At 43.1% G+C, this 26,793-nt stretch overlaps 1 protein-coding gene across 3 annotated transcripts in view; it reads left to right on the top strand.

Moving 5' to 3' along the window:
• Window positions 1-26,793, top strand: part of RBM33 (RNA binding motif protein 33) — a 162,701-nt gene that overhangs the window by 40,832 nt on the left and 95,076 nt on the right. For all 3 annotated transcript variants that reach the window (XM_067542720.1, XM_067542719.1, XM_067542721.1), the window contains exons 7-9: window positions 5,751-5,922; window positions 12,210-12,418; window positions 21,373-21,628. In XM_067542720.1, coding sequence (XP_067398821.1) covers window positions 5,751-5,922; window positions 12,210-12,418; window positions 21,373-21,628 — 637 coding nt within the window. The remainder of the gene's footprint in view (window positions 1-5,750; window positions 5,923-12,209; window positions 12,419-21,372; window positions 21,629-26,793) is intronic.

Raw genomic sequence — 26,793 nt, 5'->3', positions numbered from 1 at the left:
TTTCATTGAGACAAGCTACAAATGTAGCTTCAAAGAATGTTTGTTGCCTCTTAAAGCAGTGATACTCAAACCTCAGTGGTTCAGGAGCCAAGTTAGCGATCAGCATTACCCAAAAGAGCCACAGTAGTGTGAATTCATTGTTTCATTTGCTATGGTACGCTATATTCATATTTAAACACTGACAGGGAAATACTTAGTTATATATAAAAATTTCACAGCAAAATAACTGGCTAAGTATTATTTTATCAACTACAATTGGTTAATAACATAGTAAAAGCATCCTGATTGGTTAATAACTTAGATTGGTTAATAATTACGTCATTGTTTTAACATCATCTGCTGCAAAGAGCCACAAGAGACACATTAAAGAGCCACTTGCAGTTCGCAAGCCGCAGTCTGAGTATCACTGTTTTAAACTATGCACAGTCCGATAGCTGGATGTTGTGGCATCAAGCTGCCAAGGGTTACATGTTTTTAATATATTTCTGTAGAAGCAGTAATATGTTACCAGATTATTCAGAAGAACGCGACTTTCCTGCCCAAATTAGAAGTCGTTAGTCAACTTTTTAATTATTCCAGTCATGTTGATAATTTGTATTTATTATACTTCTAAATTCTGCTTCAAACTGACATGAGTTTCTTTTCTGGGTACAAAAGGCACAAAACTTTAAAAATGATGATAGTCCTGTGACTCCTTTGGAAACACACATCAAAACAAACCTCTCGGGTTGGGCTTGGGCATCAGTAAGCCAGTTTCTCAATTGTGTCAGCACCATGCCACTATGCTAAATATGACTCTAATTAGCAGTGGAAGTAAGAGTAGTGGTGTGATCAAAAAAGTAATTGTGTAAGGAAAAAACTATGAAGAGTTGGTAGAGCTGCGTGCCAGAAGGATCCAGTTAAAAAATCTTACATTTCTATATGCCACAATCAAGAACATATAAAATAAGTATTTGAAACACACATTTGCAAATTGATGGGGGTAGCTATAGTCTCTCTCTGCCTCCATTCCTTTACCTATAAAATGGGGATAATGTTCCCTTGGTCTCCTCTATATAGACTGAAAGTTCTTTGTGTTAGGGACTGTCTCTTTCTATGCAGTCAGTTTTGAGCCCAGATGCACATTTGCACAGAGGAGTAAAGGAGTGAAAGAAGCTTCCTTACTCCTTTGGAGCAAGGGGAAGCAGGACTGAGTTGTGACTCTTTAGTCCCTGCTCTGCTTCTGGGGAACATGGCTATGGTACTGCTTCTTATTCAAGCTGGATTGCAAAGTGCCAATCCAGCTCGTTTTGAACAGTACCTAGCAAATGGGGCCCTGATCTTGGTTGGGGCCGCTATTCTGTATTACAGAAGTATCTGTTGTTTGTTTTGTTTATGTTTATGTTTACCCCACATTCAGGAAGGCTAGGAAAGGGTTAACAGGCCTCAAAGAGAAGATTAGAGCTGCTGATTGAGGAGGGGAGAGTCCTTCCTCTGGGGTTCACTGAGTGGGAAGCTTAAAGAAGTTTGGATTTCTTACCTCCATCTCCACCATTGTTGTCTTGTGGAGAATAGGTATAGGAAAAGTGTTCTTGAGATCTATGACCTAACTATATGTTCTGGGGAAGAGCTGCTGAGTGAATTGCCTTGCTGCCTGGGGAGAGCTGAGCTGGACTGGATGGAGACCAGGGGTCACCGTTTTAATTTTTTGGAGAGGGATGTGGAAAGTCTAGTCCTTTGTTGACTTTGGACTTGACTGAAAAAGTCTGAAAAGGCTGCTCTTTATCTGTGTATTTTGGGGGTTTGGCTGAGGAAATGGTCACCTTCACACTTCAGACTCTCTTGAAGTACTTGAGGGCTGTATATAGCTTTAGCTAGGGCTGAGGGAAAGCCCTTTTGAGTTGTGTGTACCTTTACAGGATAGAATCATTTTTCCTTTTGTTTATCCATAATGAAAGACAGCAAAGCCCTTTAATGTTGTCTGGATGCTGCTTGCTTTTATGTAGGTGTGGGAACTGTTAAACTCCCTTGATGACTTGAGCTGTTTAGAACCCTGAGCTGACCAGAATAGTCAACTGGCCTCACACACAAGTATTAAAAGACTATCTGAGAACACACAGAGATAGAAATGGTTTGGGAGTGCTAAGTAAAATCCTTTGGTATGAAGTCCTAGAATCTATTAATTTCACCCTAAAATTCTGCTGTAACTGCACACTTCTTCATGTGTGTTCTGGGCTATTGTTCATGAATTCATGTAGTCTGAAAAATGTTTTTGTGTTTGCATCTTCTCCGTGAAACAGCTCAACCTGTGCTGAAAAGCCAAAGAAATTCCAGATATCGTTGGTTAAACTTATTTCCTGTTATGTATACTGTAGCAAAACTGAAAGAAGTATTTTGAGAAGAACAAATGGGATGTACGTTCATGATTAATTTAAGTAACCCTTCTTAGAGCTGTACATGGAGAATCTTAGGCTGGCTATTTGATTTGTTGCTATCACAAGTAATGTAGCTCATCCAACAATACCTATAATAAGGTTTGGATATGGGTCAGCTGGTTAAATCTCAAATACTGGCTTCTCTTGTTTCTTCCCTTCTTCTCCATTAACTTTTTGTAATCTTCTTTTGTTTGATATTTAACCTTTGTATTCATGGTTTTTCATACAGTGCTATAGGTGGGTTTGGTGATATAGAAACAAAAATGAATTAAACCAAAAAGACTACAAAAAATGAGAGCATGAAGGATAAGCAAAGAGTAGACAATGGCTCTATAGGATACAGTTGTTGAGATTCATTCGTTTTTCACAGAAAATATGTATAATTGTCTTGTATGTTTTTTGCTTTACAATTTTGTTTATAATTTGTATTTTTTTTACTAAAGGATACTTGTTGAAAAGCTTCCAAGTTTACAAAGGTATTTCCTTATTTGATTTACTAAAATTCTACAAAATTTCATTCCAAAATATTTAAATACACCTGTGGCCCTGGTCCTGCAATCTGATCCATGAGCATGCCCACGGGGAGTCCTATGTGTAGGGGTTCCTGTAAAAGGATCAGATTGCATGATTGAGGCCTATTTTTGCATTTAAAAAAAAATGTCAGGGAAAACATGTCACATTGGACGAGATATGATGAAGGGAGAATTGATGTCAATGGGACTTGTGCTCCAAAGTCATTTAGGTGCTTTTTGAAAATCCTACACATAGGTGCGTACGTATAAATTTGGAAGCCTAACTTTAGGCTTCTGTTGAAAATTTTGGCCAGAAACATTAGTGGAAATACCTAAGTTTAATAGGTAACAGGAGTTTTACGGTGCTTGGGTGAGTTCAGACATTGGGTAATATTATCTCTTATTAGAAAATGGAGATAGGAAATTCAAAGTGACTTATACTCCCGAAAGAGGGCCAATAACAGCTGAGCAATCAGGTCCATTGCTATTAAACAGAGCAAAGTTCAGGTTTCTTTTCCTTTCCTCTTTGTAAGACTAACTTGCCAGTTTTAGCATTCATTGCTACCTTTTGAGGTAAGAATCACCCTGTGAGCTTATCCATCCAGATCCAAGGTCCTCTATTTCTTTTAAAAGCACAGGCATTTGGGCCTTGGCTAGGAAGTTTTACGGAGGTCCCTTAAACCTTCACACTTAAATCACAAGAAAATGAATTATCTTGGCGATGCAGAAAGAAGGACAAGATGCAATGGATGTGGTTTAATTAGGCTGCAACTTTATTCACTGAATGTATCTGGGAATACCCAACAATAAATTGTACAGAGCAGGTCGTCATTAATTCTTCTCTGAATCATGTCCATCTGTTTGGAAGAGCTTCCCTCTTGCTTCCCAACCTGGTCCCAGTCAGCCTGTTTCTAGGACCTCACTGCCCTCTCCATGTATGAGGGCTAAGGGAGCCTGGAAAAATGGAGGGGTTGTTTTCCCACTGTACCAGATGCTAGGAGCCCCAAACCCCCTTTTTCTGGCTGCCTTACAGAATGCCTCCCCCTAAATCCACTTCCAACTCCTGCTTATCAGGGAATCTTATCTCCTCTGTAATGAGTACCTGCACTGGACACCTACCACACTTGCTACCTACTAAGTTGCAATATCTTGACCTGATCTCCATACCTATCTCACTAGGTCCCCAACTTGCCATGGGGGAAGGCAAAAAACCCACTCTACCTTGGCCAGTCTGGTGGTGAGAAAAAAATTCCTTCACTGCCCCAAAATAAAAAGGCGACTAGGGAAAGTCCAAAGCAGATCATAAAATGTGGTCTTACTCTAACCCCATGGGTAGGAGGGAAGGTGATGATTGATGGGAAGGAGTTTTGTCTGGAATGCATGGGGTGTAAATATACTCCCCTCCTCCTGGTGCATGTGATGGGCAAGTGCCCCCACCTGGTCTGACCACTTCCTGTTCCCTCCTTGGCTTTTCTCAGGTAAATCTGTCCCCACTTTCTTTCCTGTAATCCAGAAGTAGTTGGGAGCCTTAAAGGAGCACTGTCCTGTTTTTCCTGCTGCATTCAGTTGCGGTGAGGACCTTAGACTTAATGTGTTGCCTGTGGATCTAGCTGGCTCGGCTCCTCTGTGTTTCTGCCTTGCCTCCTTTCTATGAATGACTACTTTGAGCATCCCTATATAGAAGACAAAATTGTGTCTTGCTTAGTATGTTGCTTTTGTGTTCACCAAAAAGATGAAAATGTCATGGTACATGCATTGGCTCTGAAAGAACTTAAAATAGTGTGTTTGACCCAATAAATCAAGAATCAGACTGCTGGTATATAAAAATAACCCAAAACCCAATCTTTCTTGGCAAATAATGCTATATTATAATATCTTAAATTTCAAACTGTAAATCAAATTTAATCTGAATGTAACATTCTTAATTTTCTATCTACCATCTCAGGACAGGAAAACTGTTTTCTTTTGTTTGTTTTTCTGGGGGGGTGAAGGGAAGAGAAGGGTTGAGATTAGAGATGCAGGAGAGAGAGACTGATATTTAGGGCAGGTTTTCTGTGAAGAGTAAAGGTTTGCTCCCACAAGAAGATCTCAAGTGTGACTTGAGAGCAAGAGTATAACATTTCATTATGCAGATTTAGTATATTAAAATTTGGGTACTCCATAACAATATGCTGTACATTCTTTTGATGAGATGAGAAATTGCTCAATTTAAACTGTACCTAATCAAAGGAATAAAATTTAGAAATTGTGACGTTATCTAGTCTTTATTCTTTCATGTTATTGACAATTGGTCTGTCATAAATACTAAGAATAATTAATTTATTCTTTTAATGTATTTTGAATAATCCAAACAGATGGTATCCAAACCCTGAAACTATAAAATAGTCACTTTTCTACATGTCATCACCGAATATTTGATGAGAATCTGTTTTTTTAAAAGCTGTGGACTAATCAAGTTTGGTTCTGGTATAATATTCAAAATACCCTCTTAAGCACCGTAATAAAAATACAAAATATGTTCCAACAGTTTGGCTGGAAATGTTTTATAGAAATCAGCTATACTTTAGATATGTAGCTACTGTATATAGTAACCAAACAAACCTATAAGATATGGTGAATCTCCTGCTGTTCCCAAACCGTGCACAAGAGTTCTTTATAATACCTGAAAGGTACAGGCAATGGAGCCCCGTACAAGACATGGTTTCGTTTTTGTTTTGTTTCCTATCTTGACAAAGATTTCTAAAAATAATATTTTTAGCATGTTGAAAATGTATCTCAGACAATGCTAATTTGTACACATCTCTTTCTGTTTCTGGTGATGCAGGCAGTTATTGAAACTCTGGAACTTCACGAGGAAACAAAAGAAGAATCTGACGAGGAGGAGGAGGAGGATGAAGAGTCCGGACGACTGCGTTTCAAAACTGAACGAAAAGAAGGAACAATCATTAGACTCTCAGACATAACGAGGGAGAGGAGAAACATTCCGGAAACTTTGGGTAAGATTCTGTGGCAATGGACTATAATAAATTACTATAGTAGAAGGGAAAAGATTTGTCTATGTGCAAACTGTCGAGAGTCTTTTGCAGCTTGTCGTCTTGGTAGCTTTCATTGTCCTTTTCCTTCAGAATATCAGAAAAAATATATCCTTTTTCAAAAGCCAGTGCAATGTGTATTCATTGAAGCTTTTCAGATTCTTTAGACCTCGCTATCCTTTAAAGGAGCAGCTGGCCACACAGGGAAAATTCCACTACTGTCTTAATATTTCCACCTTTTATATGACCCCCTCAGATTTTCATGCTTGGTGTAAGGCTCACAGTTATAGTACACATCACACTAGTTGAAAGCAACCTGCTGTGGCACGCTAGCACACGTGTCCAGCTGCACCGAATGTATATTTGGCACATGTTTCAGCAGTGAAGTGGGAAAGCCGTTATGTACTTAATCCTAGTAAGACTTTTTTATCAAGTAGCTCATAAACTGTTGTGACATTGTGTGATTTCAGTGGAAAAAAAATGATAAATGATTAATTGATTTTCAGCTTTCCCTTATTTTGCCCAGTTTTAGTCCATCTATCTAAATAAAGTCACACAGATATCTTGGAGTGGTTCATTTCACCAAATCTGTTTATACCCTGGATGCTAAATTATCTGATATTGTGATTTAACAAAAATTTCTTGTCCCGTTGGGGATCACTGAAGCTGTTGCTCATGTTGGATTTCAGATAATGGCAGCACTTTTAGTATATGTTGATGCCACAATCAATACCAGCACCTGATGCTGGAAGTGCTTGGTACTACTGGTGTTAGATGCCAGCACACAATGATGTAGAATCAAGACTGGTCAGATTAAAAATATAGCAGTCCTGATGATGATATAGCTGCTGGGAAAGCTTTGGAAGAAGTATTTGCCATTGCACAGTGCTCACAGTTTGACTGCAGGAACTAAGTGTCAATTCAAACGGTGAAAGGAGGCTCAGATGTCTTCCTTAAGAAAGTCAAGATATGAAGCAGCTAACTTGAGTGGGAATGAAGGTAGCTTATCAGATACCATTGGCCTGTAAGGCATTGAAAGCTGCTGGTGGCAAATATGTATGGCTGCACTCATCAGATCTTCATAAAGACTTCTGGTATCGTGGATGGACCATATTTTGGAAGGCAGCAGAGGCTATAGTCACAGGAGCAAAGGGCACAATCCACTTCGTTTTTTCTGGTCCTTTTCAGCCAAAGAAGGTGACATGGGAAAGGCATCAGCCTGGAAGTCAGTCTACATAGCTAGATCTGAATTTAGTAATCAAGTTGCTCCTGCGTTCCTTCAAAATAAACCAGTGTATCCTAAACCTCTGGGTTTTTTGAAAGGTGTCCCAGAGTAAATAACCAGACTGCCAGTGTTTTCTTCAGAGAGCCTTTTTTATGGAGGTGGTTGAAGGGTTTTTTACCTTCAGTAACCGCTAGTTACCTAAGATCTAGCAAGGCAAAAGATGGTGCTTAAGAGACACTTCTCCAGATTGCCATTCTTGAGATTCCTTTACGGTTTAACAGTAAGAGGAATAGTGCTGCAAGAAATTTGGTTCTTCCTGGCAAACAGTCATTGAGTTCATGCTACAGTAAATCAACTGTTCATGTATGAAATATTTTATAAATAAACGGTGCTTGATTATTTTTGTATTTTTTGCCAAAGTTGCATTTGTTAGAACAGTTTATGTAATTTGTTTAATTTTTATTTTTCTTAATGAAAGGGCATTGATACCCTTAACTTTTAAACTAACAGCACTGCAAAATTTGTCATTTACATATAAATATCAGCCGTGCTCTTGGGATTATTGTGAATAGATATTACTGATTTAAAAATGAAACTTTGTTGCATAGCTACATCTCTTTACTTTAAAATCTGGACATAGTTGAAAAAACACTTAAAGAGAAATTAACATTTCAGTTGAAGTTACAAACGTAATTTCCATCCTGTCATATTTTGGTGACCTTTTGTGACAGCTTGTCTCTATTGGAGGGGAGCATTCTAACTTGCTGATTAAAAATGTCATTTGAAACCATTTTATTACCAAGGATAGTGAAATTAATCTTGACACTTAGAGCCACTAGAAAAATAATTGCTGATTCACTACATTAACTGTGTATGTGTATGAGAGAAAATTGTGTAGTCAAGATTAGTATGTGTGCAAAATAAATATATAAAAATTATTCTCTCAGGAATGGTGTCGAAACTTTTCCTAAATCGCTTTTTTTTAACAAAGAAAATGTAACTGGTCGCTTGGAAAAGTTTTAGGGAAACAAGTTATAGGAAAGATATAAAATAAGTTTCCGCAAATACTGAATTCATTCTCTTTGGGGGAGAAATATTAAATAAAGCTTTTTTATGTATTCATTCTTACCATGTAGAATTATTGACTGACTGTATAGAGTTCATATTATGTATGTATGTATGTATACAACAGGCTTATTGATCTTTAAGGAAAGAGGTGGAGATAATTACCTTATTTGGCCTGGTGCAATCAAAAACCAACAGCATTCTTCAAAGAAGCTCTGCTTCACTCTTCTCCCCTTCCAAGGAATTCCTTCTAGGCCTGATTTAACTCCCCCCCTCTCCACCCCCCAAAAAAACAAACCAATAAACACAAACAAACAAAAAAACCCACACCCTGGTTTCCACACTTATGGAATGCCAAACACAAAGCAGCTGGAACTATTATTGTGTAGTGATGCTGATGTCAGCAATATGTACAATGTAGTCTGTTTTTGCTTGATATGACATCTGACTTTTGAATGTACTGAGATTTTGGTCTGAAATCTTTAATGTTTAATTAAATCTGTTGCCCTTCACACACACACACACGCAGAAACGTGTAATGTATGTAATAAGGTTACAAATCTGAATGATCAACTCAGGAAATATGCAAAATATCGTATAATTTCATCTTGCCCCACCACCAATTCATACATAAGACCAGTTTCACCCTCTGATACATCCCTGCAACTCCTGTTGAAGACAGTTTATGTTGAGCATGGTATATATTAAACAGAATTATTTCCATGGTAATGTTTATCAGCATTGTTCCAAAGTATTCTGTGTATGCAATGAGGATGAATGAAGGATACTGTGAGAACCTTAACTCCTGCATTATCTGACTTCTGAGTGTTAAAAGCTCTGAACCTGCACATAAATATACAAGTAGTGTGTTCCTGCATAGTGTAGAGTCGGGCCAGGTCAACATTACAGACCTTGATTGTTATAGCTGAAAAATAGTTTGAAAAATCTACACCCCTGAGCGATGTAGTTATACTGACTTAACCCCCTGTATAGACAGCACTATGTCGACGGGAGAGCTTTTTCCACTGGTATAGCTACTGCCTCTTGGGAAGATGGATTAACTATGCCGAAGGGAGAAACTCTTCCGTCAGCATAGTGGTGTCTTCACTAAAGCAGTACAGTGGTGCAGCTGCACCACTGTAGGTGAAAACAAGCCCTTACTGACTGCAGTGGGATACAATGCTGACGCACATTTGCAGGACAGGTGTAAAGTTGGAATTTTAAGTTGATTTCTTCGTTCTTTTAGGAAAGGGAGAATTAAAACACTTAATCTCTTCTGATCTCATAAAGTACTTCCACAGTTGCACAATCAAAAATTGGTTGTTAAATTTCTGAACTGCAATGAAATAAACAAAATCATATCCAAATGATTGTCATCTTCATAGTACACGTGTAGCAGTGCCCACTGTAGTTTGTTGTAGAACAGTATCTATTATAACCCTGTTGTTGCACATTCATAATTTTATGGAACTCTGTGTTGGCTGAAAAATTGAGCACGTTGTCTGTGCTTATGTGACTTTAAAAAAAATAACAGCTTACTTTTTTTTAGTTCATTGAGTGGAAAGAATAGCTTCTTCTACAGTTTAGATACCCCATTCTCCCCATAACTTAACCACATTTTAAAAGACCTTCACAGTTGAAATTTGAACCTTGAAACATAGCATGAGCATTATCCTGTACACAGGAAAGATGACACACAAGGGATGTAGTTTTAAGTGGGTCAGAACTTCATTAACTCCTCTGGGAGCTACATGCCAATAACTTGTCCAATGCAGTTTGTCCACTGTTCCCATATCTATTCTGTGAAGGGCTGCTGTCAGCTCCTCAAGCCTCTACAGCTGCACCTAGCAATGGTGCTGGGACTCCACTGGCCTCTCCTTGTCGGAGGGTTAGGTGACTGGGGAAAGGTTGTCTTATCGGCATCATCAGGGAGCATGTTTAGTAGCATATTAAGATTTTAACAGAGTTAAAGATCTGCTCCCTTTTTAAAATCACCTTACACTTCTCCTTTCCTAACTTGATTGTCACAGGGCTGCTATTCTCAAAGCCAGGTTCTGAGCAAGAAAAAGAGCTGCGGCTGTTGCTGCTTAGGATATTGCTAGGACCTTTAACATGGTTGTAGCTGACTAGCAGAAGTGTACATCATCCAATCCGGCCCCGTCATCTCATCAGCAATTGGCAACAACTGTGTGCAAATGTATAATGAATGTTAGGATATCTGCAGTTTTTGCCAAATTTTTTTATACTCAAGTTCTAAAAAATCTAAATCCTTTTTTTAAGGGCCGTCTAAAATATTAGGCCACTAGTTATCTTTTCTATTGCAAATACACAGCTTTCACAATTCAAACACACAGGAACTATCTCAAGCCAAATAAGAATAACAGCAGAAATGGGAACCTGCTTTCCCCCCCTCCAATCAGTTGTGAACATCAAAGCTTAATGAGATCACTTATGAGTAAATTTAAAACTTTGATTTAAGTAGCTTTAGGTATTACATCCTCTGCTATTTTTGTGGCTTTGTCATATTCTTACTTTTAGATTTTTCTCCCCATGGTTTTGTGAAAGACTCATACAACATGGGAAATGACTCAGTAGGAACATTGAAACTGATTTACACCCAGCATGCTTTCAGACACACAAAGTAAACATTTTTCTCTCAACTTTTAATTTTAGGTACTACTTGTAATAGTAGTTGAGAAAAAGATTTCATACATACATGTGATTAACTTGATGCTGTCCCTTTAAATTGTATTTTTAAATTTTCTTATTTTTAAAAAAATGTAAATTAATTTCCATTTGTAAAAATGCTCCTATATATAAACTCTGTGCACATACAATTTTCAGCATACAGCAAATACATATTCTAATACTGTTGTTTGCACACTTAACGATGAAGAAATGGAAAAATCAGTTTCAAAAGCAGCAAATAGTTTTGCGTGCGCACACTATTATTTATTACTGATTTTCTAGTTAAGTGGTTAGCTTATTGCATTGTTTGTCGCTAAATGTACCCCGTTAAAATATCCAACATATAAAGAATTGCCCAGCACATGCTGCTGGTAAAACCTTCACTCCATTTCCTAATATTTAGTACTTTGTATGTTAGTTCCCACTTCTACTGTAATGTAGTGCCCTGACTCAATTACAGCATCCTTATCCCCTGGCCCAGTTAAGGGCATTGCCTTGAGTTTTAATCTAGTTCCATAGTCTGGTACAGTACCATCTACTGTACAACATTTAGCCATGTTGTAAATGAATTGGGGGGCAACCATTGTAACCAGGTTCTCAGGTGTAGATGAGCCCAAAATCTATTGTGTGTGTTTAGACTTTGTTTAGTGAGGAGTTGTCACCTGTACTGTTCAGCCCCTTTTTTTTGAGTCACATGTTCAGGAAAATAAATTGCATAACAATGTCTGAATCTTTAGTTCTTTCATGTTGCTCAAAAATGTCATTAGCTGAATTTGTTCAAACATTCAGAAAAAGTCTTTGGAATAAGACAAATGTACAGAACAGAAGGTTAAGCATGTGGAAACTAGTTATGATGGAAGACTCAACATAACCTTTACTAGCAGTGTTTGCTGCTTCTTATGGGGTGTGTATGCCTTTTCTGTGGCTAAACAGAGAATTAAGTTACCAGTGCTGGCAGTCTAGCTCCTTTCACATAACTTAAACTTCTTAAGTAACAAGTAATAAATGCAAGGCAGACTTCAGTAGTAAAATAACGCTTTGATTTGTGTTTTTCATTAGCCTGCCACTAAATGTTTACCTTTGCAGCAGATACAAATACACACAAAGAAAAACATTGATGTCGCTTTAATGAAATGTTCACATGCCACCTAAAGGTGATCAAAGTGCCTGCAAATTTTACCTTGGTTGTAGTGACACTTTTCTCTAGTTCTAGTGGTGTCTTTTCGAATCCTTACCATAAATACCTAACCTACGTATTTTTCCCATATAACAGAACTTTCTGCAGAAGCCAAAGCAGCGTTACTTGAATTTGAAGAAAGGGAAAGACAGCTTAAACAGGGACGATATGGCTCCAGGAGAGGAGGGAGGAGAGGAGGTTCCATAATGTGTCATGGAATGGGAGAACAAAGAAGAGACAACAATGACAGGGGAAGAATGAAGGATCACAGGCCTGCGCTGCTGCCAACGCAGCCACCGTCAGCGGTAACTCTAATCACAGTATTTTCTTTATGGGTGATACTTCAAGAAAATAATTATGGAAATTGTTACTCTTTGTAGATCTTTATGCAGCTTCTTGTCTCGCAAAACAGGGATGAATTTTAGAAAAATCCATACCATTCTTGATCATTCATAAAGGTTTAAAAAACCAAACCTTAATTTACTGCTGCCCCGGTAGACCTTAATGTAACATGGGCTAATCTTGTGATTAGAATTTGACACACATTTTTGATCAAAACTTTTTAATGTGAAAAATACAGATTCAGCAGCACTGAAACGTTCCTCGAATTCTTAGATTTCCATGTATTGTTTTGGTCAGTGAAAAAAACTTTTTATATATGTAAAAATCAAAACATTTAATTTAGACATCTTTTGCAACTGAATTTTTTTGAATTTTTCATTCAAAATAACTATTTTGAAGTTTCCTTTAATGTTAAATACTCAAAATTAAGATGAAACATTTTGTTTAATCCAAAACAATTTTTTTCAACTTCTCAATTTGCTGAAAATGCCCCCCTTCCCAAAATCCAGTTTGACCCAAACAAATCTTTTCTTCCCCAATTGTTTGGAATTGCCAGTCAACTAAAAAAATCCATAGTTAACCCAACTCTTATTGTGATTGTGGAAGTATGAGAAGGGTCATGTTTCCACTTTTGAGTTGAGACTTAGTACAGCAAAATATCCAAATTTAGAGCATTTTTCAAATGATGCAAACAGGTCAGGCTCTCTGTTTTTTGCATCAACAGAGAGGAACAGGTTAATTCCAGTTATATAGGGAAGCCATCTCTGCATTTGAGACTGTTCAGTCCAACATTACTGATTGCTATTTTCTGTGGCATTGAATAAATGTGACCAGATATTTCCTTATCCATTGAATCTTTTCTGATGACTTTTAAGACTGTTAAAATAGTGATGTTACTTTTTTCTCAGTATTTTTATATTTCTAACTTGGCACATTATGATGAAGGGAAAATAAAAGCCTAGAGAGGAATCTTCACTCACCACAGAAATGTAGTCCTCTATGGGGTTGAACACAGCAGTTCTCTCTTCGAGTGATTGCTCATATGCATTCCAACAGAGGTGAGTGCGCGCCCCGTGCACGAGTCTCCGGAAGCTTTTTTGCCCTAGCAACCCCCGCAGGGTCGGCTCCGGCGCCCCCTGGAGTGCCGCGCTCATGTCGCGGTATATATAGCACCGCCGACCCCGCGGGTCCCCAGTTCCTTCTTTCCGCCCGTGACGGTAGCTGGAACGCTAGTGCCCCTTGCTATTATATGCAAGTAGCAACCCTTGTTTTTGATGTAAATAGTTAAATAGTTGTTAATAGTTGTAATAAATAGTAGTAATTGAATAGAGTTAATAGTTAAGGACTTTCGCCCTTCGGGGCTGGCACAGCCATGCCGGGATCCACAGGATTCAAAGCCTGCGTGGTGTGCATGAAGGCCTTCCCAGTCAGCGACCCCCATGACAGGTGCCTTTGCTGCCTGGGAGAACTGCATCGTAAAGAGCGCTGCAAAATATGCAAAGCCTTCAAGCCACGGACACAAAAAGAACGTGATGCCCGCTTGAAGGCTATGTTAATGGAGTCAGCACTTCGCCCCGACTCCGAGCCCTCCAGGTCGCCGGCGGCACCGAGTGTCTCGTCGGTGCAGAGCGCCCCGCCGGCACCGACCACATCGGCACCGACCAAGACGGCACCGGCGAAAAAGAAGCGGCCCAAGGCCGTACTCATGGACTCCCCCCAGCGACCGGAACTGCTGGGGGCGATTCAGGAGATGCCCCAGCCCTGTGCCATGGACATGTCGGCACTGGCATCTCCTCGCAGGGAGCCTCCCCCGACCCCGGGGGGTGGGGTAGTGCCCCTGCAGGGACCGTCGACGCCGGAGGCGTTTGCGGCTTCTCGTGCCCTCATGGGCATGCCCACGCCTCCGTCCCCCCTCGGCCGAGGGTTCCGGGAATAGCGTCTCGGGGTAAACCCGCGCTGGGTTACCCCGGTGGGTGGCAGAGACGGCAGGAGAGGTCTCCCCCCAGACGGTCAAGGAGGGGCAGCGACAGCTCCCCTCCTAGCTCCGACCACGGGTCGTTGAGCCCCTCGGCACCGCGCCGGCCAGGGCGGTCCCGAGACGCCGGCAAGAGGCATCATAGCTCAGCCTCTGAGGGTTCCCGATCCCTGGAATCCCGGCGCCGATCACCAGCCCATGCCTCGGCACCGGCATCTACGGCACCGAGAGAGCATTCTGGGGGACGCAGTCCGGTGCGCTCACCCACCAGCGGCCGGCACCGATCTCCTCGGCGGAGATCCCGCTCATCCAGGCGCTCTACGCCTAGAGACACTCGGCACCGGTCCCGCTCCCGGCACCGGTCTGATTCCCCGAGGCACAGCCGGCACCGGTCTCGCTCCCCAGCTTCCCGGTACCGGTCCCGTTCCCCAAGGCGAAGCCGGCACCGTTCTTCATCTCCGCTCTCAGTACGGAGCAGAGGTCGATGCTCCCGATCCCCAACAAGGAGTCCGGTGCGGGTCCCGGTGGCCGAACGCAAGTCCCGGCACCGGTCTAGATCCCCGGTGCACACTCCGCGTACCACGCAGCGGAGCAGGGAGAAGCGTTGTGAGACCCCTAGCCCTGTCGGCATCGTGGCTCAGCGCGCTTCGGCACCAGTAGAGGCCCCAGACTCCAGCCGCCGGACAAGCAGTAGCCGGGATCGAAGGGGCTCCAGATCCCCGACGCATAGCCCGGTACGGCTATGGCACCGCACCGTTACGGCACCGCACACAAAAGAGCTGACGCCAAGACGCCGCTCCAGGTCTCCACCTTATAAACGCCATGCGAAATCGAAGGCGCACAGGAGGCATTCCTCCTCTTCCTCCAGCCGCTCCCCCCCACGCCGGCGTCGTCAACATCACCAGGACCACTCCGGGTCATCTAGGAGTACTTCTCGGGAGCGGGGAGATAGGAGCCGCGGATCTAGGAGACACCACGCGCACGGCTCCGTCACCCAAGGGGTCTCCTCCTACGCGGCACCGGGACCGGTACCGCATGGATCCTACCCGGCACCGGGAGCGGTGCCGTCATGGCCGCAGGGGCCTTGGCAATGGCCGTACTGGCAATGGGCACCACAGCCCACACAGGGCACGGGCTCGGTACCCTCCATGGGACCTCACCCCCCACCCCCCCTCTCAAAGCCAAGGGGAGGAAAGGAACTCTTCGGAGGAAGAGTCTGATCCCTTGGAAGGCCCATCCACGGGGCCAATTCCTCAGTCTTCCTCTTCATCCCCGGCAGAGACAACGGCGAGAGATCGGGGGACCCCGCTGCCGGACTTCAAAACTCACCAAGAGCTCCTCAAGCGCCTGGCAGAGAATTTAAAGCTGGACATCAAGGAGCTGGTAGAGGAGGAGGACCCCCTCTTTGGAGCTGTTGGGCCAGCAGGTCCAGCTAGGATCGCACTCCCGGTTCATGAGAGTGTGCTCAAACTGGTTAAGCCCTTCTGGGAGAACCCAGCCTCAGTGGCACCTACCTCTAAGATAGCAGAGAGGAAATATTACGTGCCACTGCAAGGGTTTGAGTACTTGTTTAACCACCCATCCCCAGGGAGCCTGGTCGTGGACGCTGTAAATCAGCGGGACAGGCAGGGGGCACATGCAAATACTCCCAAAAATAAGGAGAGTAAGAAACTCGATCTCTTTGGGAGGAAGGTATACTCCACAGCAGCGCTGCAGCTCCGTATGGCCAATTATCAGGCGCTGCTGGGGCGCTACACTCTGAACCTGTGGTCCTCCCTCCAGAGGTTTCTCCAAGGCCTGCCCCAGGATATGTTGGCAGACTTTACTACACTGGTCCAGGAGGGCTCCTTGGTTGCCAATGCTGCCCTTCAATCGGCTAGTGATGCCACGGACGCAGCGGGGAGGGCTATGGCCTCGGGCATAGTTATGCGCAGGGCATCCTGGTTACAGTCCTCCGGACTCTCGCCTGAAGTGCAGCAGGCCATTCAGGACTTGCCCTTTACGGGAACTGGCCTCTTCTCTAACAGAACGGACGAGAAGCTGCACGCTTTAAAAGATTCGAGAGCCACCTTGAAATCCCTGGGTCTCTGTGCCACAAGCAGCTAGGAGGCAGGGTCGACCACGCCCCCTAGGCAGCAGCAGCAGCAGCCTCCACTGAGACCACCCCCAAGACCCCCTCAGTCGAGACAGGGGCAGGGATCGGTTCCGACAAGGCAATCTTCGGGACTGCCAAGGCCCAGCTGGGGGCTCCCAGCAAGGGCCGCAAAAGGGTGCCAAGCGGCAGTTTTGATGGGACGCCTGAGGGTGGCACCCCCCCCCCCCCCCATCTCCCCGGACTTTCATGAACAGACTGCGTCCGTTTCTTCCCGAGTGGCAGAGCATAACCTCAGACCGCTGGGTACTGAGTATAATTCAAAGAGGTTATGCCCTGCAACTCTCTGCCTTCCCACCGGACCTTCCCCCTGCCCCGTCCCTCTTCAGGGACCCCTCTCACGAGCAGCTCCTTATTCAGGAGGTGAATGCGGTGGAAGAGGTTCCTCTTCAGGAAAGAGGCAGGGGGTTCTATTCCCGGTATTTCCTTATCCCCAAGGCGAAGGGAGGCCTCAGGCCTATTCTGGACCTTCGGCGTCTAAACAGGTTCATCAGACGCCTCAAGTTCCGCATGGTCTCCCTAGCCTCCATCATTCCCACACTAGATCCAGGAGATTGGTTTGCTGCCCTCGACCTACAGGATGCCTACTTTCATATTTCCATCCTCCCGGGCCACAGGTGGTTTCTACGATTTCAGGTAGCTGGTGGCCACTACCAGTTCTCGGCCCTACCCTTTGGCCTTTCTTCAGCTCCCAGAGTGTTTACAAAATGTATGGTGGTGGTGGTTGCCCACCTCCGCCGCAAGGGAGTTCAGATCTTCCCTTACCTAGACGACTGGCTAATCCGGGGCCGGTCCAGAGTCCATGTCCAGAACAGCCTGACACTGACTTGCACAATATGCAGCAGGCTGGGAATGCTCATAAACGAGCAGAAGTCCACCCTCACACCAGTACAACGAATAGACTTTATAGGGGCCACTCTGGATGCAGTTCAAGCCAGGGCCTTCCTCCCGCAGCCCCGCTTCGAGGCAATGACTACCATCATAGACAATCTCCACAGGTCCCCCACGACCACAGCCAGGCACTGCCTTCAACTGTTGGGTCACATGGCGGCTTGCACCTATGTCGTGAGGCTCGCTCGCCTCAAACTCAGACCCCTGCAGGGGTGGTTGGCCTCTGTATACGCTCCGGCCAGGCACTCTCTCGGACGGGTAGTCACTGTCCCAACTTCGGTTCTGAGGTCATTAATTTGGTGGACGAACCCCATGGAAGTATTGAGAGGGGTCCCCTTTGCAGAGTTGACACCCTCCATAACCCTGATTACGGACGCTTCGGATGTGGGTTGGGGGGCCCACATGAGCAGAGACCTCAGCACGCAGGGCCTCTGGTCAACACAGGAACGAAAGCTCCACATCAATGTACGGGAGCTCCGAGCAGTCCACCTGGCCTGCAAGGTCTTCCTCAAATTCCTGAAGGGTCAGGTAGTTCAAGTCATGACAGACAACACTGCTGCCATGTTTTATATAAACAGGCAAGGGGGGGCTCGCTCAGCGGCCCTCTGTCAGGAAGCGACGCAGCTGTGGGACCTTGCGGTGAGACACAACTTTCATTTGTCTGCCTCTCACCTCCCTGGGGTCAGGAACGACGAGGCGGACCGCCTCAGCAGGTCGTTCTCACCCCGCCACGATTGGTCACTACACTGGGAGGTGACAACTTTTCTCTTCCGCAAGTGGGGTATTCCCCAACTAGATCTATTTGCGTCGGCATCGAACAAGAAGTGTCCGAGGTTTTGCTCCCTCCGGGGGCGAGACCCGAACTCCAGTTCAGACGCCTTCCTCATACAGTGGACGGGGGCTCTCATGTATGCCTTTCCCCCCGTCCCACTGCTTCCCAAAGTACTCTTGAAAATAAAGAGAGACAGAGCCAATGTTATCCTTATCGCCCCGGCGTGGCCGAGGCAACACTGGTACAGCCTCCTGTTGGACCTCTCTATAGCCACGCCGATACCACTTCCGAAACGCTACGACCTGCTCTCCCAGGACCGGGGTCGCCTGCTGCACCCAGACCTGGACTCCCTACACCTGACAGCATGGAGGCTTTGTGGTTGACGGAGGGAGAGAGGGCCTGTTCGGCGCAGGTCCAATTAGTCCTACTGGGTAGCAGAAAACAATCTACCCAGGTGGTGTACAAGGCTAAATGGAAGCGTTTCACGGTTTGGGCGGCCTCCAGGGGTGTCCCGCCCAGTTGTTCGTCCATTCAGGCGATTCTCGAGTATCTGCTCCACTTGAAGTCGCTGGGCTTGGCATTGGCCTCCCTCAGGGTACACCTAGCGGCCATTTCGGCCTTCCACGAACCACTGGAAGGAAGGTCGATCTTCTCACACCCTATGTCCATTAGGTTCCTCAAGGGGATAGAGAGGCTATATCCGCAGGTCCGTGACCCGGTGCCTCTGTGGGATCTAAACCTGGTCCTCTCCAGGTTGACAGGACCCCCTTCGAGCCTATGGCTACATGCCCTTTGCTCGTCCTCTCCTGGAAGGTAGCCTTCCTCGTGGCCATTACATCGGCCAGGAGGGTCTCCGAAATCAGAGCACTAACCTCGGAACCCCCATACACGGTTTTCTATAGTGACAAAGTGCGACTGAGACCCCACCCAGCCTTTTTACCTAAGGTGGTGTCTCAGTTCCACTATAACCAGGATATCTTCCTTCCCGTGTTCTTTCCCAAACCACACGGTTCGGAGGAGGAACGGAGATGGCACTTGCTGGACGTCAGAAGAGCCCTGGCCTTCTACATTGAGAGAACAAGGCCGTTCCGGAAGTCAACACAGCTGTTTGTGGCAGTGGCGGACCGGATGAAGGGCTCACCTGTCTCCACTCAGCGCATCTCCAACTGGATCACCGCGTGTGTAAAAACCTGCTACGAGCTGGCGAAAGTGCGACTCCCAGGTCCAGTCACCGCACATTCTACCAGAGCCCAGGCCTCATCCGCGGCCTTTCTGGAACGAGTGCCCCTGCAAGACATCTGCAGAGCAGCGACCTGGTCATCTGTACACACCTTTACGTCCCACTACGCCATCGTGCAGCAGGCTAGAGAGGACGTGACCGTGGGCAGAGCCGTATTGAGAAGGGCTGCTCGCCAGTGACTCCTACCCGCCTCCAAAGGTATGGCTAATTAATCACCTCTGTTGGAATGCATATGAGCAATCACTCGAAGAGAGAAAACAAGGTTACTTACCAGTAACTGTTGTTCTTCGAGATGTGTTGCTCATATTCATTCCAAACCCACCCTCCGTCCCTGCTGTCAGAGTCGGCAGAAAGAAGGGACTGGGGACCCGCGGGGTCGGCGGCGCTATATATACCGCGACATGAGCGCGGCACTCCAGGGGGCGCCGGAGCCGACCCTGCGGGGGTTGCTAGGGCAAAAAAGCTTCCGGAGACTCGTGCACGGGGCGCGCACTCACCTCTGTTGGAATGAATATGAGCAACACATCTCGAAGAACAACAGTTACTGGTAAGTAACCTTGTTTTCTCTACTTCAGCAGTACTACACAGCAGTTTTCTAAGCTTGTAGGTGAAGTATAACTTCAGTAATTGAAACTACCAGGAAATTTAGGTAGGCAGATTAGTTACCCATATTGGAATTTGGCAGGTTATTAGGGTTAATGCCTCTGTTATTATCAAAAGTGCCATGGGAACAACAGTGATCACAAATGATTAAATCTTAATGAACTATCCAAAAAAGAGCACTTGAGCAGTTAAGAAATTATAATTTAATTTTTGTTTTCATGAAGTAGTTATCTCAGATCCCTGTTCCTAGAACAGGTTTGATATGGGTTTGATAGAGGTGATGCATTAAAGTGAGGGAGCAGGGTTTTACAATGGAAATATTAATTTAACCGTAACAGATTGTTAGCGGGTGCTGCTGTAATACTCGGTGGTTCAAAACATACATGTCAATATTTCATGCTTGTAGAACTGAATGGGCGAGTGGGGTTGAGGTGAGAAATCACCTGTTTTTTTCAACTACTATATTGCTGTAGTCTCCAATTTAATTGATAATCAGATAATTTTATTGTAAGCCTTTGTGTTCTCATCCTAGTATCAAGACACCATTTGTTGATTTCCATCTGTGATTCTTCAGGAGGAGATGCCTAGTCTTCCATCCCCCACTCCCCACTACTTTGAAGCTGATTGCTTACCCTGAAAGCTCCTTTAACTGTGACTTGTCCATGCAGCTACGCTATTTAGTGAATCCAAGTACATACAGTGGAACCAAAGACAGCAAAAAGATACCAGTTTTCCCAGCGAGGCTCTACCCCTGTACAATGATCAGATATTAGTGGATTTATTATGGTATCTAAACTGTGCTTCCTAATGACACATACAATTGTTTGGGATTACACTGCAGTTGATCATCACTAGTAATTCATTCTTCCCCATAAGCTGTTTTTTCCTACTACTGTTCATTTTTCTAACAGCCACCCAGTAACTTGATAGTGACATTTTATTTTCATCTATCTTTTACATTTTACTTGGATACTGGTAACACTCAAAGTGCCAGGCTCTGGCCCCACACACAAGAATGAACAATCTTACTCTTTTCCTCTACTTGTTTCCTGCCTATCTCCCCTTCATACTGATGTTTTTTTGCTTTCAAATGATTCCTTCCCATGTTGGTAGTTCTAATAGTTTCAACTGGTTTAATGATAGGAAAAGGAGGTTTCTTTCTGTGAAAATTTGGCCTTAAATATTCTCAAAGGATCCCTACTGTGTTTTTTGTTGTTGTTTGTTTTGACATTAGCGTACTTGAATTTTAGCAAAATTGATTTTGTTCTTTTTGGTTATTTACAGAGTCATTCACAGAGGTTAATGCCTCCTCACCAGCAGCAGCCTATTAGGAGTCTGTTCCAGCAGCAACAGCTACAAACTCTGCTTCCTATGCAGCATCAGCATCAGCACCATTCATCTCCTCCTCCTGGATTACATATGCCACCCCAGATAGAAACACCTGGAATAATGATGACTCCACCTCCAGTGACACCCCAACAACCAAAGAACATACATATAAACCCACATTTCAAAGGAACAGTGGTGACGCCTGTGCAAGGTGAGTGTTCTGAATATTGTAAGTTTTGTGTGAGTCTCTCTTCTCTCCCTGCGCTGGCAGTGCTATGTACACAGTTGTTTTTCTGCAGTCATTCAGTAATAACTTACACACACACTTCCTTTCAGGCTGAAATTTTCATTGCTTAATCTTAGAGCAAATATTTTGCCAAAGTTAGTACCTTGTTGAAAAAACAAAGCCTCTTTCATTTCTAGCTCTTCTCTAAAATGACACTAAAGGTAAAGCTTGCATTATCCTTTAAGAAACAATTGAATTTCCAACTGCAAAGAAGATATTGGACATCAGTTTTAAGAACTGGCTAAGCACTGCAGTTCATCATTTCGCAAGTGTCATTCTAGCTTCAGCCAGGCACTCTCAGAACATCCACCCAACTGTTTAAGTGTGAATAGACTATGGCACCCTTCAAACTGCAGTTATTGTGTGAAAGGTACAAGGTGCATCCATTTTTTTAATGGTGAATTTGACCTATGCTCCTCTTCTTCTCTCAGCTCCACTATTTTTAATGGATTAGTTGGTTCAGAGCCTGAGAATCAAACACTTTTTCCATAACGTATTTAATTAAAGCATACTTTGCTGGGCAACACATTTCTGAGAACTTGCAATAGGGCTGTTGAAGTTGCAACATCTTTGGCTGTGTTGAATCTGAGACTTACATAAAAAAAAAAAAAAACTTGTATATATTGAAGTCTCTCTGTGACTGTAGTCAACACTAGCCAAAGCAATATTTTTTTTGCCTTCTCATCTTATAGCTGTTCTGTCCTCAAATGAGCCGCGATCCTAGCCCAAAGCTAACCTAACTTTCTTATCGTTCTGTCAAATAAAGGAAAGTTGGCAGGACTAGGCTTTTCTAATTGGGAGAAATCTCACATGTGTTAGGCCTGTACTAGATCTGCTTCTCACAGATGGGTTTCAGAATGGCTGTTCCCAGGAGATTATTTCAGCTTTCCATATCTAATAAAATCAACACTTTCCACCTATTCAGTCAGTAGGTTAAAATACTGGTAATAGTCTAGAATAGCCCCTTCATCTTGGATGAATCCCTTTTGTTCACCCTTCCTAAGATTTCCAAAATCTTGATCATGCCAGTGATATCTCTTTATCTCAAATATGGCTTTTGCTCTCTCGATTTTTTTGATTAAAACCTCTTTTCAACAACTTCTTGTATGCTCTGAATATTCAAAGTTCAAAACTGATTTGTAATTCTTTTTCAAAAATTCTTCTCTGCTCAAGACCTCTTGTGGGAAAGCTCATTTTTTTAGCTAGTGAAGGTCTAGCTCCATTCCCAGGAGATAAGCACCTGAAGAATGAGTTTTGTGACCATTATATGTTAGAATTTCAGTATGACAAAGTCTTTGCCTTCTGTGTCTTATGATGATTTGTGTTGACACAATTCATTGATCTCTTCTCCATTTGAAACTCCTGCAAATCTTCCTTTTTTCTGAAGGGACCATCAACAAGACAGTTTAACACTTCTGTTAGTGGACATGCAGAAAACTGCTAAATACAGTCCTCTATGTAGACCAAAATAACAGATTCTAGCCCGTTTGGTCAGGAAGCCTAATCTGTTGAGATGGCCTTAACTCAAATCCAGCTATCCATCATTCTCTCAGATTGTAGCAGTAAATTTACTGTCACTTGAATACTTACAAAGTGTATACTTATGGAAGATGACAACAGAAATTTAGTGGTGTAAATCTTGAAAGGGGGATCAAAGAGTGATACTCTTCAATGAAAAAAAAATAGTAGCACATATCCAGCACAATTAGTTGTTCAAGCAGACTGGCTGAGTCACCAGTCCTTTAGCTCAGGTAAACAGGAGACAGAGACCCAAATGTTAAAGGAAATTTATACCTATATTCCCAAAATAGGTGTTTGTGTTGGCCATCAACAAAACAAGATATTCCTTATGCTCAGTTTCTAATAACTCTGTGGTACCACGATAACAAAAGACTGGTCAGTTGACAAGTGCAGCATGCAGTGGATGGGTCTTTGGCTGTATGACTGCCCTGCAACTTTAAATTATTGTCAGAGTGACAAGGAAGGATTAGAGAGCAAGCCAGAATGATACTGAATTGTTCAGCTCTCTGTAGTTCAGGATACCTTTGTTTCTTAGTGCATAGAAATGGTACACTTCCCTCCTTAGTTCATTCTGGCATTCCCAGATATGCAAAAGGTGCTTGTGTACTACAGTGATGGGGAATCTCAGACAAATCTAGGTAAATTCAGTCTGAAATGTGTTTTCTGGAAGCTGAAATACCAAGACTGGAAGCTTAGGGTTCTCTGACTAGCAGATACTGTAAAATTTGGTGACATCAATTCACTAAAATTTTCTTGCAGGATGATCTGGAATTTCTGCTAAATAATTGTATGTCAGGGCTGATCCCAAGTATGGTTAGGTCTCTGCACTAAGGACATTTGTTTAAAACAGAAATCACGGAAACTTACTTTCTCACACTCCTATTTTCTGTTACTCTAAATCTGTTTCTTGACTACCCTGGAGGGAAATCAGCCTAGAGAAGCCAACCAGAGATTCCAGCTGGTAGGACCAGAAGCAGCCAAAGCAGGGATATCTGCACTTGGGGAGAGGGGGTAAAATTGGATCAGCCAAGGCCACCCTTTCCCTCCCCAGGGTCCTCTGGACCCAGAACTTTGAGGGAAGACCCCCTTCTCTGAAGACACTAGGCTTTAAGTTGTGCTTACTCTACCCTCCTGCCAACTGGGCTTGAGGGAAATCTGCAGAGGAGCCTTCCAGTGACTCCAACTGGTAGGAACAGAAGCAGCTAAAGCCAGGACCTTTAGTCACTCAGAGAACTTTCTGGAGTTTTGACTGGACTTTCTCTGCTCTGATTAGTTGTTTGCTTTTACCCTTCTCTTTCCTCTCCTTTATGATCTCTTCACTTAAGCTGTACCCCACACTTTCCTCTTACCCTCTTCTCCCCTGCCCTGTCCCCCTTACACCTCTTCCCTTCAATGTCACCTCTCCTTTCCCTTATCTTTCCATTTAGCTTATTCCCTCTAAACTATAAACCCATCAACAAAATAATAATAATAATACTGTCGTAGAACAAACCCGGTTATTGCCATCACCTTGCTCACTGTGTGTATTTTACCTAGGCTTGACAGAATTCGGTTTTTATAATTTTGATATACAATGTATTTATTTTTAAGCAATTTTTAAATTTTTATTTACATTTTCACAGCAGTGTGAAATTATGGAAGGTGCAGTCAATTATTTAATTACAGTAGAGACTGAGATTAAAAAAGTTAAAGCTTTATAATTGTTAAAACACAAATTTGCAATATCACACGTCAAAATATACATAGTAAATATCCTTAAATTTGAAGTTCTCAAGCAGCATTTTTTACTTTATCCATAAATTTCAATTGTTCAAGAAAATATTTTTTTAGTTGGTGTACATGTGTGTGTGGGGAAATTAGCAATAAAAATTTAATCCTTCCAATCAAATTTATACACATTCTTCCATCCGGTGTCTGTCTTGTCTGTCTAGATTGTAAGCTGTTCAGGGCCAAGTCTGTGTATGTACCGTGCGTAGTACAAGAGGGCCTCATTCTTGGTTGGTCCTTAGCCACTACTGTAATAAACATGATTAATAATAGTTTTTAAACCATCAGAAACACTCTCAACAGCTGTAGTGTAGATTGTCATTAAGTTGCCATTTGAACTGTTGGATCAGGACTATCAAAGTAGTCTCCTTAATGGCCTTCACTCTGGCCTGAAGAGTGAGTTTGAAGCTTTCTCATTGAAGAACTCTATCTCTAGGTAACTCCTGTTTTCATCCCCCAAGATAAATTCTCCTTTTTCTATCAGAGGAGAACTTGCCTTTACCAGTCCTGTTCTCTAAGCTGAAGAAATCCCACAAAACAGTTTCATACTTTTTGTATCTTGACTATACAGTTTTCTTGTCTGAGCTGCTCTTTTTCTGCAAATTAGATTTTTTTCTGCTTTCTAAGGTGGATATTCAAATCGAGATTGTACCTCAGGAGTACAACCACACTCCATGCTTTTTCAGCCTCTTCTTAGGAAGAATGAAAGAAAAACTCACATGAAAATCTGCAAAGCTGCCACATGAGCCTCCATTCGCACCTTCTCCAGACATGAAGTTGACATCAATCTGTCAGTCACTTGCAGCATTTGAATGCTAGGTCCTTCACATTGCTTTATCTTAAATTTTTCTTCTTTCCTTCCAACCGTCCTGCAAACCTAGTGCCTCTTACACCCCAAAATTTTGGGCACTGGATTGGTCAATACACTCCAAGAAGATTAATTAACAAATGTGATAGGACAGTTATAGTCACAGTCTCAGCAGTAATCTCAAATCAATTCAATTTTTGAGTTTGGGGATTCAGATCTTTCCCTTAACATTGGTATAACAAATAACTATCCCACCAACGACTTTGGGGAGCCAGCAAAGTTCTGAAGTGGGCTACCAAACTGTCTCTTAGTAATTTACTAAATTTGCCATGCAATGAATCAATTTTAACCCTCTAATTTTAAATTAAAGCAGTTTTCTGGGTTTGGAGGAAAAATACTATAAAAAAATCCCCTAAAACATGAGACGAGGATGGTTTCTGCTGTCCCTTTAAATATTTCCTGGTCATTTACCATCAGAAGATATTTACTTCCATTCTTCTTTAAAATCCTGTGCTGTTTAAAATGTTATACCTCCATTTCTTCCATTTCTGTCATTAAAAATTTGTGAATTAATTTGATGTTAAGGAAAGAGTGCTGGTTTGAGCTGTCTTTACTGCCTCAGCAGAGAGACCCAGGATTGAAAGGATTTGAACTATCATCTTTCATGAGTATTAAATTAATTTGTGTGTTTAAATTTAAAAAAAGGGTCGGGGGGCTTGGGCCACTGCCAGAGGCTCTATACCAAAACAGATAATGACAGTTGAACAGAACGCTGGCCTATTTTTGTGAGTTCCTTTCTATAGAGCTTTCTTACTGCATCTAAGCCCTGACCTGAAACACCCAAGCTATTTTAGTCATTGGTCTGTCAAACTCCCCATCTTTCCAAATTGGGTGGTGATTGTATGATTCTGACAAGTGTTCTGTAGGAGCTAAGATGAGACCATCAAACTGATTTTCACCTGTAACCTAATACACAGTTTGAACACAATCCTCC

The sequence above is a fragment of the Emydura macquarii genome, unplaced genomic scaffold, assembly GCF_026122565.2.
Source record: "Emydura macquarii macquarii isolate MOO-44397 ecotype Brisbane River unplaced genomic scaffold, CSIRO-AGI_Emac_v2 contig_719, whole genome shotgun sequence".
NCBI lineage: Eukaryota > Metazoa > Chordata > Testudines > Chelidae > Emydura > Emydura macquarii.
Note: the sequence above shows the minus strand (reverse complement) of the source record. Positions and strands in the feature narration are given on the sequence as shown.